The sequence below is a fragment of the Oncorhynchus clarkii genome, chromosome 16, assembly GCF_045791955.1.
Source record: "Oncorhynchus clarkii lewisi isolate Uvic-CL-2024 chromosome 16, UVic_Ocla_1.0, whole genome shotgun sequence".
Lineage (NCBI taxonomy): Eukaryota > Metazoa > Chordata > Actinopteri > Salmoniformes > Salmonidae > Oncorhynchus > Oncorhynchus clarkii.
The window spans coordinates 16516370-16532303 of record NC_092162.1 but is presented as its reverse complement, the minus strand read 5'-3'; the positions used below and the strand labels follow the sequence as shown (position 1 = coordinate 16532303).

Sequence of the window (15934 nt, the reverse complement as noted above, 5' to 3'; positions counted from 1 at the left end):
ATGGGAAGGGCGAGGGCTTGGGCCATTCCCCCCAGAAATGTCCAGGAACAAGCAGGTGGTGCCTTTGTGGAAGATTGGGGTAACATCTCACAGCAAGAAATGGCAAATCTGGTGCAGTCCATGAGGAGATGCACTGCAGTACTTAATGCAGCTGGTGGCCACACCAGATACTGACTGTTTTGATTTGGACCCCCCCTTTGTTCAGGGACACATTATTCCATTTCTGTTAGTCACATGTCTGTGGAACAGTTTGTCTCAGTTGTTGAATCTTGTTATGTTCATACAAATATTTACACATTAAGTTTGAGGAAATAAACACAGTTGACAGTGAGAGGACGTTTCTTTTTTTGCTGAGTTTATATTAGCATTTTCATTCATGTCCAAATCATCCTAAAGTATCTTAAAAGTATTGTGAAGTTAATGAAGATTACCTCCAGAACAACTCATTACAAAATAAATGCTGACCTGCCATTCAAACAGCCATGTTGAAAATACAACATTTCAGCCACTTAAGGAGAATTGTGCAAGTTGTTTATTGGCTAACTGACAATTGCATGGTACTTACTTACATGCTGAATGAAAGGAAAGCCCTTAACCAAGCACAGGAAAAATATTCAGCATTTCTTCCAAAGCATGCTCCTTTAAAGGGTGAGTATTTGAACAAATATCACAATCACAAACATAATGTGTCCAGTTACAAATCAAAATTCTTTAAATGAAAAAATACAGAGCAAAAACTAACATAACGGGATTATACAGTGATTAAAACCTACGCACTCACGTGACCATTCATGTAAAATCACCATAGTAACACAGGAACCAGTCACTACTGATATGCATAAAAATACAATAAAAAATATGAGAAACTCCGTTCCATGAACAAACTTAGGAATGTCTCTTATAGATGTTAACGGTTGGATATACGTAGTGTTGTAGGATGTAAATATATGAACAAGGTTGATTCTTACAGGGTGAAAGTTTGAACATGAGGATGTGTGGGACGCAGAGCCAACATTTATAGCTGTGACTCCTATGGTACAACTACATGACTAATATATACTTAAACCTGACATGCAGGCGCCTCTTAAAAAGAAACAGCTTATTTCCTTAATATGCAGTGGCTGTTCATAACACAATCCACAGGTCAAATGTTGCGTAACATTAAAATAACTGTACTTTTGATACATACAAGATTGCATTGTTTAGACCGATTCACTACTATATCTAACAGAAATCAAAAGGAATCGGACATCTGCCTTCTTTAGCATTCCTATGTAATTGAATTCCCCTGTGAATCAACCCTGTAAGTCCTTCAAAATAACAATAGTCCCAATACTGGTTACATTCAATACCAACACCCTCCATTCTCTTTGGACAGAGAACCTACCCTAGCCCTGTCAATATGTCGCATTCAGCAGCTAGTTGGAACTAGGAATCTGACATTTCCGACATGCTAACTGGTAGTAGTTATACACGTGCCGCGTTCAACGAATCAGGAAGTTGGAAATCTCAGAGTTTCCTAGTTCCAAGTAGCATATGAACGCGGCAATAGGTAGGGCCCATTACCTAACATGTCAGTGACATCAGTGGCATAATGAAAACCCCTCTCTCTCATTGGGTGTCACAGAGGTCAGGGGTTGCGTAGAGGCCCGGCTTATTGGCCCATCAGTAGCGTGTGGCGGCGCCCCATTCATAATCAGCCTTTGCGACCAGCTCATTGACGGTGTGCAGTAGGTTGTGTTTGTGCTTCCTCAGAAGCTGCTGATTGAGCCGCTGGTCCCCGAAGCCCATCTCCAGCAGCACAGCCATCATGGAGGCGTCCTGGCTGGCCGGATCCACACCACGCTGCAGGGGTGAAGGGGATAGGGGAGCCAGGTCAAAGGTTAGTTCTGGTTTGTCATTTTAAAAGTGCACAGGAAGTCAAGAAGATATGCCAAAATGTAAAGACGCTTTAAAATGGATGAATAACTTACAATTGTATGTAATAATCACTTCATGATATTATAACCATTTATCATACAGCATATTCACAGCTGAGTCAAGTTTCTCATGGCAGTGTGCGACAAGGTGTTTGACTGTGCTGTATGTGGGACATACCTTTGTGGAGCAGCTCTGTCCAGTGAAGAGAGCCTTGTAGGCAGACGCTGCCACTGACAAAGCCCCCTTGACAAGTCCCTCTGTCATACCGCCTTGGCCCCTATAGAAGAGGAAGAATGTGGTCAGCCACTATACTTAAAGGGAACTATCTGTTCCAGGGCCAGTTAGCTTTCACAAAATGTGTATCAACAAGAGTTGTTATACCACCGATGAGATCACTCAAAAGGTCTTTAAATATCTTCTATTTAAAGCGGTTTTAAAATGTAGTGTTGTATCATACTGTAGGGCCTATTACCAATGAACGACCAGTAGATTTTAAAACTTTGCATTCAAATACTAATTTGTTGGTAGAAAACCAAGCATCCCATCTAGCACAAATGAGGAAATGTTTTTTATATATATTTTCTTTATGGCAATAGATGTGCAGATCATTTCTAAAACTAAACTAGGCTTAATATTGTGTAGGAAGGTGTTTCACCTTCGGTGGGGGTAGCTGCGGGGTCTGGAGTTGTACGTCTCCAAGACACTGTCGGAGCCTGCCAGTCTGGTTTGACTAGATACTGAAATATAGATTGGGGGGGGGAACACATACTGGATGAGAGAGCTATACATTAACACAGTCAGATGTTTTGCTGAAGTAAGAAGCCTTGAAATAACATCTAGTTCCCCTTTCTCCAAAGAGAGACAGATGTTTCCTTTCTGGCCAGTGGTCACAGACAGTAAAGTGGTCCACAAGACCAGCTAAAAAGCTGCCAAGACTCATGCATGTCAAATGAGTCCTTCGTGTGATCAGAGCTTCCAGAACATTGTGTGTCTGCTTCATGCAAGGAAACGGCTGTATTTTGCAGACACTTCCCGGCCCGCCATGTCTAACACTCACCATTTAAACGGACCGCTGGTTCGCATGGTTCTACTGGTCCAGAAGCGTGTTGACTCGTTGGCTCTGCAACATGGACCGCTTCAGACCTGGGAAACAGAACAAAAACATCCTAATATACTAATCGAAGAGAAGGGAGAGTGGACAACAGTATAGTTTAATCCCAATAGACCTACTAGATACTGAACAATTTGCACACTTCAAATTAAAAACACATTGCAAACATGTGATAGAACAGTAACATATCATCTGTTGTAATATCATGGTCCCCTGTTCACCTATGTGTGTGTTGAGCCCTGTAATATCTAAGCTAATAGACTACTGTTGCGTCAGAGAGCCCTCTCACCTGTGTGTGTACAGGGCCTGTGGGGACAGGAGAGGGATGGGCGGGGGCACCACCTCGGGGGTGAGGGGCACGGCGTCCAGTGTCTGGGAGGCACACAGCATCTGGTTGACACTGCTGTGGATTGGAGCCTCCGTGACTAAGGCTACAGCCCCGGCCCCTTCTTGCCTCTCCCCCTCTGGGGTGGCCCTGTCCAGTTCCTCACGCTCCGAGTCCGAATCCTCCTCCGCGGCTGCAGTAGTGACAGGCTCAGAGAGGGCGGAGCTGTACATGGACTCGCCCAGCGGCCGACTGGTGTCGAAGCAGTCGGGCATGACGATGACGTAGTCCTCGCAGGAGGACGAGGACAAGGTGGATATCTGGCTGCTCACCTCGTCCCAGTCTGCCGTCTCGTCTTCTTCCATCTCATCGTAGTTCACATTCTTTTCATCTTCTTCATCCTCCTCCTCCTCGTTCACATCATTTCTGTCTTTTTTGTCTTCCTTGTCCTCCTCCTTCAGTGCATGCAGCTCCATGTACACATTTTCAACCTCTGGGGCCAGAAGCACCTCTGAGGACAATGCAATGAGGAAGAAAATATGGATTAACCAAAACAAATTCTGATTATGTCTTGTGATAATTTACAATTGCCAATGTGTAATTGGTGCATTTTGACTTGAGAGTTACCACTAGTTACTTGAGTGTAAACAAAAGCAGACCGACTGTATTGAGAGTGGTTTCTTACCTGTGACGGTCTCCTCCTCTGACAGTGTGATCTGGGGAAGGCCTGGAGGTGAACCTTGACCTCTCATAACCCCCATCAGCACATCTGGTCCTGCCACTCTTACTGCAGTGTCAAGTACTTTCCTCTCATAGTCAAAGACAGGTCCCGGGGCTACAGCTGGGAGTGCTTCAAACATAAAAAAAACAACAACTGGTGTTACTTTAGTTTTTAACTTGCACTATTTACACAGTCAGATAACAAGACCAAAAACACAGCTAGTGAGTGGACAGAACAGCCATACTTTATCGTTCAAACTGAGTCTCATATCATGGTCACTCAGTCATGCTTTCCCATTTTGCTGGGAAATTCAACCAAACCAGATGGCCGCCTCACCTTTGGGCTTGCAGTAGCTGGGTTGATGTCTGCGCGGGGGCTTGTGATCGGGAGCCTCCTCCAGGGCGAGAGAGCGGATCACCGTCTCACACACAAACTGGGACCCGCTGATGTCCCCCTCATCCCCATCCTCGTGGCCAAGGGGGTCCAAGTTCTCCCTCTTCACACCTGACCACGACACACACAATACAAAGGTTAGGGCTGTGTATGATATGTGGTCAACACTGATCAAATACTTTTTTCTCAACTTCTTTTACTCAAGCTGACACCTGCCTTAGAGCCTGTCATAAAGCCTCAGGTTTAGCATATTTATATTCTTAAATAGTTGTTAATCATAAACAAAACTCACAATTTGATATAGACTTGTCACTTATTTACTGGATAAAAGAGTCAAGTGAAAGACCACAACATTGGCCCTCTGTCTTACCCAGCAGGTTATTGACCCTGTTCGTCTCAGTGATGTCTTGGAACAGAGCAGGGCCTGGGTTCTCCAGTAGAGGGCCGTCGTGGGGCAGAGGGGACATACAGGGGGTCAGATCTACCAATGGAACAAAAACAAACTCATCTCAGTCATCAACACACAAGCATTGTGTCTTGAAATTCTCGGGAATATCTGAAAAATGACCCACAAAAATATATCTTTCCATGCGTTGTGGTGGCATCATATCATTTCTTACCAACTGGAGTGTTGTTTGGAACTTTCTCCAACTCTTGTACAATGTTCATATCCAGCAATTCAAAGGACAACAGATCCTAAAAAAACACAAATAATACAAATATTGTTGAGTCATTGAATAAAGCAGGAAGTTGCCCCGTGTTGTATGGTGATATCATACTACTGAGTCTACCTTTGTGGCAAAGCCAACATGCCGTGACCTTAGTCTTTCCCCACCTGTGCAGTGAGCAGGTCTACAGAGGGTAAGTAGTAGTCTCTGTGGCAGTAGTCTACAGACATGGCCAGGCCATTGTCCCTGGAGCTGGACCATCCCTCCACCTTCTCCACAACCACAGGCCTGGGCTCGTCCTTCTGAAGCACCGTGGGAGAACGTAAATCACATGATATAATGACACTAATAGCGGTGGAAATAGGCTGGATGTTGATGTTTTATTCCTGTAACTTTTACCTGATGCTTAGTAAATCCATCCCTGTATCAGGGTCTGCAATCTCAAAATATTCTTGCTTTGTACCGGATGTCAAATATGCTTAGTAGAGCTGGCCCTGTACTAGTGTGTATCTTGGCTAAAGAAATGTGAATAGGACAGAGCTGGTTGACTTGCCAGGCATTTGCTCTGAGGACAGTTGGTGTTTCGGCTGGTGCTGGGGGCCACCACGATGCTGCACCACACGCGGGGGCCAAACTGCTCTCCGCAGTGCACCAGGCGCCAGTGGGAGGTGTAGGGGCCCTCCATCACCGGGGCAACGAAGGCCACACTGACCACGCCCACCTGGCCCGGCTGCAGCAGGGGCACGGCCATCTCACGCTTTTCCTCCGACGCCAGGGCCAGGTTACCCCACATGCACTTCAGCTAGGGACACACACACACACAAGGACCCAGACAAAAACAATTCAACAGAAAACTTAACACTGTATTCACACAGGGAATCTACACTGAATTCAAAGGGCTGTAGTACTGGTTGGGTTAATTAGACAGTAAGTACTAATTACATGTAATTAATAGTTACAATTAGGTGTAGTTAGTTCTAGTATGCAGGTTAGGGACTGAGATGGGTCCTATTGGCGGGGGTACCTTGGTCTCTGAGGTCCAGTTGATGGTGCCCGAGTTCCTCATCTTCCAGTACTTGATGAACTTGGTGCCGGGCTCTAGGAAGGTCCCATCAGGCAGATTTTCATCCAGAAACAAGGCAGCCATAGTGGGCACCAAGGTGGTGTGGGAGACCTCGGGACCCCTAGTGTTTCAAGTGTACAGAGCATTGTTGAAAACAGCCCCGGCTTCAGACCCATCCCTCTTTTTTCCCCTATGAATCATAAAAGCAGCAGGATCCTTTTTGCAGCTCAAAGCTATTTATTGTTTAGAAATCTATGAAGCAGCAGCAGCAGTTTCACACGTGGGGTAGTTCCATCATCCACCAGCGATAAACTCTATTACAACTATTACAAAGATGGCCTATTTCTTGAGAAAATATTTGATTTTTTTCTCCATGCTGGGCCTAGAGACACCCAGCACTCTGACGCCCTCCCAGGTTGGCGCTTACTCTGGACTGGAGGCCTGGGGGTCTGGGGCAGGACCTGGGGATGGTTCTGGGGCCTGGGTAGCAGCAGGATCAGGGGCCAGGGCTGGAGCCTGGGTGGTGGCCATATTGGATCTGGCAAAGGTAGTGCCAGGGCCACTCCATTGCAGGCCCCTCTTTTCCAGCCTCAGCTTCTTCTTGATCTCCTTCACCTCGGCCTTGAGCTGCCTACTCTCAGCTTTGAGGCGCTGACGCTCAGCCTTGCGCACCGTCCTGTCTCCTCGCCTTGGGAACCTGAGTACAAACAAAATACAGAAGTTTAAAAAAATTCCAAAATACAGTGGAAGGTGTGAAAGCTGAACATCTCCTCTCCTAACAATAAAAGTAACACAGACAACATCACAGTAAGGGCAGGCTTCTACATCCAGCAGACTAACCTTAATTCTCCTGACATGCCGTGCTCAGTGATGGAGAGGGGCGTCTTAGTTCTCACCAGGTTGTGGCTGGGGTCATGGCTGTGTCGACACAGCTCACATAAGATGCAGGATGGACACACACTGGAGAAAAACAGGACACCAAAAAGAAGGCAAGAACAATGCTATTTATATTACTAATTGAAAGTGACATTTCATGAGAAATCAGCTAAATAAACCTTTTATTTTATTTCAACTCATGAGATTATTAATAACGTAATAATATTGCTAAATTATTGTTGTGATGGGTCTACCTGCACTGATACGCTCCATCAGAGGCTGGTCTCTTGCATTTGCTGCAGTCAGGAGTATAGCCCAATGAAGTGTAGGCAGGGGGCCCCGTGGAGGAGGAGCTGATCTTTTTCCCCTTGACATTGACTCCACCTACAGCTCCAAGGGCCTCGAGGGGCCCGTCGTGGTCAGGAGCCTTGTGGGTGCAGCACTGGCCAGAGAAGTCGTTACACATTTTCTCCACTACCTCCTTTACCACCTCATCCTTGAACTGACAGGAGAGAGGGATCCCGTTAAAACTGGTTCTACATTTAAAAAAAATGTAAGTCGATTTTTGGGTTTATTATTCTGAAATATAAAGAAACAATGAAGAATCTAATTTCAATATGGACTTACTTTTTCCATGTAAGATCTGAACCAAGCTGGGGGAGGTTTATCCTCTGGCTTGGTCAATTTGTTGTCCTTCACAACCACCTATAAAATCAATTGATTGTATCACTCATGCAAAACTATACCAACCTGACAATGATATAACTTCTCTTACATTCAGACAACATTGAAAGCCGTGTGTGGTGCTCTTACAACATCTCGCTCAGGGGTGACCTGTGTGCCTTTGTCCACAGTCTTGACCCTGGAGGGGTACGGAGGGGCCGGCCGGAGGTCACCCTTCAGCTCCTTCACATCCTGGGCCTTGACCGGCCCAGCGCCAGCCTGACCCTGCTTTGCCTTGTAAATGTTCATGTGCAACTGGTTCCCCTGCTTCTCTGCACTCTGGAGGAAATAGCACGTTCAGCAATTCAATATAGCATTTTACTGCCTGGAAGAACTAGTTCACAGAAAGTTTTTTTTGCCTTTGAAATACATTTTTTAAAAACATGTAAGTTTGAATACCTTCACCGCCTCCTCATATTCCCCTGAAAAATATAGACAAACAAAAGAGATCAGAGAATACGTTTGTGTTGGTGTGACCTCTCAATTATGAACGGGAAAGCTAAAAACGAATAACCATCACATTAAAGATGGAGAAAAGTAATGACATATCATTGCGATTTAACTGAGATAAATTTCCCACCTATATTAAGATTATCACTTAATTTACCTTGACTGTTAACGGAAACCTGAAACAAAGAGAGTGATTAGTGTTACAGAATGCCTTCTGAAAAAAACATACTTTGAATCTGCTAATGTATCCCTTGTCCCATAATATTGTTGCTGTAACGTTACATCAGAAATGTTGGAACCATGTGAATGATCGAGCAGAGTGATGGCTTTGCCCTACATTCGAAATAATACACAATATAATAAAATACTTTTAAACTCACCTCTTCATTGTCCTCATCAAAATATTTAACTTGGAAATGGCTTATGCCAAACGATGCTTTTATCTGCAGATTCAATTCAAAGAACATAGCATGATGATTCAGGATCAGCATAACAGGATCACATCACATATAATAATAATACTCAAATGTGTTGCTAAAGAGATAATTTGCAGACAAATGTCTAAATAGTCCAACGTTTGTGTTAACTAGGCCATGGCTAGGCCTGCTAGGCTCGAAGAATGCAGCTAACTTGTCTTTAGCTAAACTGCGCCAGCGCTAGACAGCTAAACTAACGTTAGCTACTTGCCCAGGCTTCAACCGACTCCCATTCCGATTTATCCAAATCTGGAGCCACAAATTTCTTTACATTCCCCCTGAAATTCACTTTAATCGTAACAGGTAGCCCCATGGCTGCTTTTTGTGATTAAATAAGGAGAATCATTGAATATTATAGTGGACAGAACGAGTTCTCGCATTCGCCAATCCTCTTGTTTACATCGTCAGCTGAAAAATACGGTTTCGCGTTCAGTGCATAAATATGCCGCGTTCAAAACAACTGGGAACTCGGAAATATCTTCAGTACGTTCACGATAACCGGGAACTCGGAAAAAACGACTGGGAACAGGTGTTTGAACGGTCATCTAACTCGGAATTCCAAGTCGAGAACGGGGGTGTCTTTCTAGAAATCGATCACCGACGTCACGATCTGACTTAGTTTTTTTCCTTGTTCCCATTTGTCTTGAAAGCACCATTACTGTGCATGCGTGTTCCAATGTCATGTTGTCTCATGTTGAATACCTCATTTTTAGACAACAATTGTGTCTGACACGTTTAGTCCCAAATTGAGGACAATCGTATTTCTGCCATTTGTGGTTAAAGAAGATGAATTCACTCCTCAAGGTGGACAATGAACTTAATCTTAAGGTAAAACGTAATTTACGTCCACAATTCATTCGACATTTTAGGAGAAGTTGCTTGTAATGTTAGCTAGCTAGCAATTATTAGTCAGTGAGGCAAAGTGCTGAAGCTAACTTGCGTTCTTCCCGTGCCTGGCATAACGGACCAGGGAAACCGTCTAACAGGTGCACTTCCTTACATAAAAGGGTTATTGCTTGTGCCGCATGTTTCATAAGGGGCGAGTATTGGTAGCTAGCTAGTTAATAACTAACGGTGTCAAGGTAACCCGGTAACTCAATTCAACACAATTTTTAGACGTGGACCGATAGCATATTGAATTGACGTTGACTGATGATTAGCAATGTCTTGCAGACAGTATCCTAATCGAATCCCAATCACACGTTGTATTCAAACATGCCTGCTGGTTATTGAATATTTAATTATTTTCCTGTAATATGACAGTTGTTGTTTTTGTACAGGTCGATGTTTTCAGACAACGAATTACTGGGGAGGTGAGTTTCCTTTCGGGTGTTTACTGTATTCAGTGAGGGCACAAAGTATCTAGATATTATAGCTTTGAATGTCATATTCCAACTATACTCCTTGTTTCACAGGCGGAGAACCTAGTTGCAAGTTTTTTCCCAAATAAGTTATTGGAACTTGACCATTTTCTCAAGGTAAGCTTATTTATGTAATCACAATGTAAGTGATTAGTCTAATGACCTCCAATTTCCCTTTTAGAGTGTATGTGTTGTGGGCCATCGTTTGCAGGATCCCATTTTAAACATCTGTGAACTTAAAGAGATACACTCAGAAATCAACTTGACAGTGCCAGACCCCATTCTACTCTCAAACCTCCACAATGGACTTGAAGCGGTGAGACTTGGAATGGAATTAAACACCCTGTGATGACCAAATGCAATCTGTAATTGTAACAGATGTAAGCAACTTGATATCCTCTTCGCAGCATAATGCCAAAAAGAGGAAAATGGAAGATGGTACTGGGGAGGACAAGGGTGAGTAACACTACATGCATATTTTGAGTGTTTTCTTCATTTTCTGGTGTTTACTTCTGGTCAAGCCTACAGTGGTAAGAGGTATGTTCTCTTGTTCATCTTACACTTACATTGTAGTCATTTAGCAGACGCTCTTATCCGGAGAGAATTACAGTAGCGAGTGCATACTTTCTTGTACTGGTCCCCCGTGGGAATTGAACCAACAACCCTGGCGTTGTAAGTGCCATGCTCTACCAACTGAGCCACACGGGAACAATTTTCTCTTCCTGTCCTACAGTGGCTGGCACCAAGGTCTTTATCATGCCTAGTGGGATGATGAAGAGCAACACCAAGCTGGTGGACTTGATCGAGAAGGTCAAGCCAGAGATCAGGACACTCATAGAGAAATGTAACACGGTACATCGCGCTTTCCCACAGTCTCTTCCATAATCTATCCCACAGGCTTTGCCTTAATCTATACCATACATTTAGGTGAGTACATATTATCCATTATCTGCAGTCCCTGATAATTTGTCTGTCTTGTTCTTCAGGTAAAAATGTGGGTTCAGTTGCTTATCCCAAGAATAGAAGATGGCAACAACTTTGGGGTTTCAATTCAGGTGCCACGTTTACTTTATATGTATTAAAGAAGATAAGTAGGCGGCCAGTACGTTGCAGCACACTTCAGTGAACTATTAACAGAGTACATTTTACAAAATAATATATGCAGGAGCAGTCGGCATAGTACATCAGGACTAGAGGTCGACCGATTATGATTTTTCAACGTCGATACCGATACCAATTATTGGAGGACCAAAAAAAGCCGATACCGATTAATCAGCCGATTTTTGTTTTTTTAAATTATTTAATTTTTTAATTTTTAAAAATGTATAATAATGACAATTACAAAAATACTGAATGAACACTTTTATTTTAACTTAATATAAAACATCAATAAAATAAATGTAGCCTCAAATAAATAATCAAACATGTTCAATTTGGTTTAAATAATGCAAAAACAAAGTGTTGGAGAAGAAAGTAAAAATGCAATATGTGCCATGTAAAAAAGCTAACGTTTAAGTTCCTTGCTCAGAACATGAGAACATATGAAAGCTGGTGGTTCCTTTTAACACGAGTCTTCAATATTCCCAGGTAAGAAGTTTTAGGTTGTAGTTATTATAGGACTATTTCTCTCTATACCATTTGTATTTCATATACCTTTTGACTATTGGATGTTCTTATAGGCACTTTAGTTTTGCCAGTGTAACAGTATAGCTTCCGTCCCTCTCCTTGCCCCTACCTGGGCTCGAACCAGGAACACATCGACAACAGCTACCCTCGAAGCATCGTTACCCATCGCTCCACAAAACCCGCAGCCCTTGCAGAGCAAGGGGAACAACTACTTCAAGGTCTCAGAGCGAGTGACGTCACCGATTGAAACACTATTAGCGCGCACCCCGCTAACTAGCTCGGGAGTTGATAGGCTTGAAGTCATAAACAGCTCAATGCTTGAAGCACAGCGAAGAGCTGCTGGTAAACGCACAAAGTGCTGTTTGAATGAATGCTTACGAGCCTGCTGCAGCCTACCACCGCTCAGTCAGACTGCTCTATCAAATATCAAATCATATACTTAATTCTAATATAATAACAAACACAAATACTAGCCTTAGGTCATTAATATGGTCAAATCCGGAAACGATCATTTCGAAAACAAAACGTTAATTCTTTCAGTGAAATACGGAACCGTATTACATTGCACAACCTTCAATTTTATGTCATAATTATGTACAATTCTGGCAAATTAGTTCGCAACGAGCCAGGCGGCCCAAACTGTTGCATTTTCCCTGACTCGGCGTGCAATGAACGCAAGAGAAGTGACACAATTTCCCCAGTTTAATATTGCCTGCTAAACTGGATTTCTTTTAACGAAATATGCAGGTTTAATAAAATATACTTCTGTGTATTGATTTTAAGAAAGTTATTGATGATTATGGTTAGGTACATTCGTGCAACCATTGTGCTTTTTTCGCAAATGCGCTTTTGTTAAAGCATCCCCCGTTTGGCAAAGTTGGCTGTTTTTGTTAGGAATAAATAGTCTTCACACAGTTCACAACGAGCCAGACGGCCCAAACTGCTGCATATACCCTGACTCTGTTGCACAGAACGCAAGAGAAGTGACACAATTTCTCTAGTTAAAAGAAATTCATGTTAGCAGGCAATATTAACTAAATATGCAGGTTTAAAAATATATACTTGTGTATTGATTTTAAGAAAGGCGTTGATGTTTATGGTTAGGTACACATTGGTGCAACAACAGAGCTTTTTTTTTCGCGAAAGCGCTTGTTAAATCACCCGTTTGACGAAGTAGGCTATGATTCAATGATAAATGAACAGGCACCGCTTCGATTATATGCACGCAGGTCAAGCTAGATAAACTAGTAATATCATCAACCATGTGTAGTTAACTAGTGATTGTTTGATTGTTTTTTATAACATACGTTTAATGCTAGCTAGCACCTTACCTTGGCTCCTTGCTGCACTCGCATAACAGGTAGTCAGCCTGCCACGCAGTCTCCTCATGGAGTGCAATGTAATCGTCCATGATCGGTGTCCAAAAATACCGATTGTTATGAAAACTTGAAATCGGCCCTAATTAATCCTTCATTCCGATTAATTGGTCTACCTCTAATCAGGACGCACAACTGCAATGGATTTAGACTACTAGAGTCTATATGTATTAAAAGGTGCAACATTTTTATTGTTGTCTGTACCTAAGGTCTCATCTAAGTGTATGCTACATTGAACCATGGCTCCACCACTGATTTGGTGTCTGCAGGAGGAGACAGTAGCTGAACTCCGAACAGTGGAGGGGGAAGCAGCATCGTACCTCGACCAGATATCTGGGTACTAACCTCAACCCGGTCTTTACAATTAGTCTTACTGTGGTAGGCTATGTAACCATCTTGTATCCTGTCTGCCCATAGATACTACATCACAAGAGCAAAGCTAGTGTCCAAAATAGCAAAATACCCACATGTGGTAAGTGTGATTGCTAACTGCAGGTCTGGTTGGCAAGCTTCTTCCAGACAGAAACCTGTCACTACACTGTGCATTTACTGAGGGTAAAGCAGCATTATGCAAATGTGGATATTGTCCAACCCTAGTATGCATTATTTACATGCACCTACATTACTATTTACCTTAAGTCTCTTTCTTTCTCTAAACAGGAGGACTACCGGCGCACAGTGACGGAGATTGATGAGAAGAAATACATCAGCCTCAAGGTCATAGTTTCAGAGCTGAGAAATCAATACGTGAGTGAAATATCCTGTTATGCACAGGAATAGTTTTCCTCACCATCCATTTCTACCCACAAGATAACACATTGCGTTTTTTAATCCTGAATCTGCTCTGTTACAGGTAACGCTACACGACTTGATCTTGAAGAACATTGACAAGATCAAGAAGCCTAGGAGCAGCAATGCTGAAGCATTGTACTGAGACTGACCCAGCCACCCCTCCCGTTCCCTTCTTCTGCCAGCTGTCAAAGTAGCGGAAGGAGTAGAGCTAGATCATCACTACCAGATCAGTACAATCCAGGAAACCATGGTCCCGGTATCTTTTCGTTTGATTGGTAAAATATGGTCATTGTTTTAAAATCCTTCAAAGAGTATGTTATGAGGTCTCTCGACGAACCGTGAGCAATGGCTCTGGGAAAAGAACGCTATGTATTTTTTATTCAATTAAAACCATTTTGTCCATGCATCTCGCTGTCTTTTCTGAAACTTTTGAAATGGTCCAAGACCACTTTTACTGTTTTGTCTACTGCTTTATTGAATGTTCTATGGCGCGATGGGAGACCGTCCTATGTAGGTCACTGCAGAAGTGCTTTTTAGCGGCTGGGTTTTCAATTACCCTGGTGATGGTGGTAACGGCTGACTGACTTTATGCTGAATATTATGGACTCGAATCAGAACAGTTATTTCAGACTGTCGGTAAAATTGTTTAGATTGTTCAATGATAATGAGACATGACATTTGCTGCCAACTCCGAAAAGTGTTTTTCTTCAACTCATTTAACTGAATAAAAAAAATAATTAAGACATTTTGGAATGGTTTTACTTCTAAACACTAATGTTTCATCATGCTTTATATTCTTCAGAGGTAAGATATGCCAAGTAATACAGACATCGTTACACTCATCTGCTCACACAAACCATTGATGTAACCTTTTGGTGTGATTGTGCCGACAGATATGGCAGCTCTGCTTCTAGCTCCTAAGCAACTTGAAGTATTTCATTTTTTGTGTTATTTCTTACATTATTAGCCCAGAATTTTTCTGTGTTATTACATACAGCTGTAAATAACTTTTGTATATAAGAGTAGCGGTAACTCACCAGCATTACGACCAGGAACACGACTTTCCTGAATTGGATCCTTTGTTCGTACCTCCCAGGGCAATTTAACTTCCAGAGTCTGTTCCAAAACACCGCCGGCGGAGAAGAGGTATTCGGTGTGGATTTCTAGTCTGACTCAGGAGGCGTGCACACCATCCACCACTTCTGAGTATATTACTCACTGATGTCCAGTCTCTGGACAACAAAGTAGATGAGCTCAATCAGGGATTGTAACATAGTGTTTCACGTAAATATGACTCAGGATATACTGTCCCCATCCATACAGCCAGGTGGGTTCTCAGTACATTGTGCAGACAGGAATAAAGAACTCTCTGGGATGAAAGGCAGGGGTGTATGTTTCATGATGTATTACTCTTGGTGTGATTGTGATAACATACAGGAACTCAAGTCCTTTTGTTCACCCGGCCTAGAATTCTTCACAATCAAATACCGACCGTATTACCTCCAAAGAGAACTCTCTTCGGTTATAGTCACAGCCGTGTATATTCCCTCTCAAGCTGATACCATGACGGCCCTCAAAGAACTACACTGGACTTTATACAAATTGGAAACCACATATCCTGAGGCTGCATTTATTGTAGCTGGGGATTTTAACAAAGCAAATTCGAGGAAAACGCTACTGAAGTTCTATCAACACATTGACTATAGTGCTTGAGCTGGAAAAACATTGGACCACTGTTACTCAACTTTTCAAAATGCCTAAAAGGCCCTCCCCAGCGCTTCCTTTGGCAAATTTGATCACGACTACATTTTGCTCCTCCGTTCCTATAGGCAGAAACTCAAACAGGAAGTACCCACACTAAGGTCTATTCAACGCTGGTCTGACTAATCGAAATCCATGCTTCAAGATTGTTTTGATCACGCGGACTGGGATATGTTCCGGGTAGCCTCTGAGAATAACATTGACGAATACACGGATACGGTGACTTGAGTTCATCAGGAAGTGTATAGGAGATGTTATACCCACTGTGACTATTAAAACCTACCCAAACCAG

At 42.9% G+C, this 15934-nt stretch overlaps 2 protein-coding genes across 3 annotated transcripts; one reads left to right on the top strand and one right to left on the bottom strand.

Moving 5' to 3' along the window:
* Nucleotides 1-517: 517 nt before the first annotated feature.
* On the bottom strand, nt 518-9383 carry LOC139368047 (next to BRCA1 gene 1 protein-like). Of its 2 annotated transcripts, XM_071106581.1 has the most exons (21): nt 8938-9271; nt 8631-8693; nt 8408-8426; nt 8200-8222; nt 7891-8079; nt 7705-7782; nt 7332-7579; nt 7042-7161; nt 6629-6898; nt 6163-6322; nt 5692-5940; nt 5306-5440; nt 5091-5166; nt 4841-4951; nt 4414-4581; nt 4042-4206; nt 3321-3867; nt 2978-3063; nt 2576-2657; nt 2098-2197; nt 518-1845 (listed from the first exon to the last, which is right to left on the bottom strand). In XM_071106581.1, exons 1-21 carry the CDS (start codon nt 9037-9039, stop codon nt 1666-1668), a joined length of 3171 nt encoding a protein of 1056 aa, XP_070962682.1. In that variant the 5' UTR covers nt 9040-9271; the 3' UTR covers nt 518-1665. The 2 variants fall into 2 exon arrangements, with proteins under 2 accessions (XP_070962682.1, XP_070962683.1); XM_071106582.1 differs by lacking the exon at nt 8408-8426 and having other exon boundaries at nt 8619-8693; nt 8938-9383.
* Nucleotides 9189-14626, top strand: LOC139368048 (proteasome activator complex subunit 3-like). The gene is made up of 11 exons (XM_071106583.1): nt 9189-9554; nt 10007-10039; nt 10142-10204; nt 10299-10403; nt 10495-10543; nt 10821-10939; nt 11074-11142; nt 13359-13426; nt 13507-13561; nt 13750-13836; nt 13943-14626. Exons 1-11 carry the CDS (start codon nt 9513-9515, stop codon nt 14021-14023), a joined length of 771 nt encoding a protein of 256 aa, XP_070962684.1. The 5' UTR covers nt 9189-9512; the 3' UTR covers nt 14024-14626.
* Nucleotides 14627-15934: the final 1308 nt, after the last annotated feature.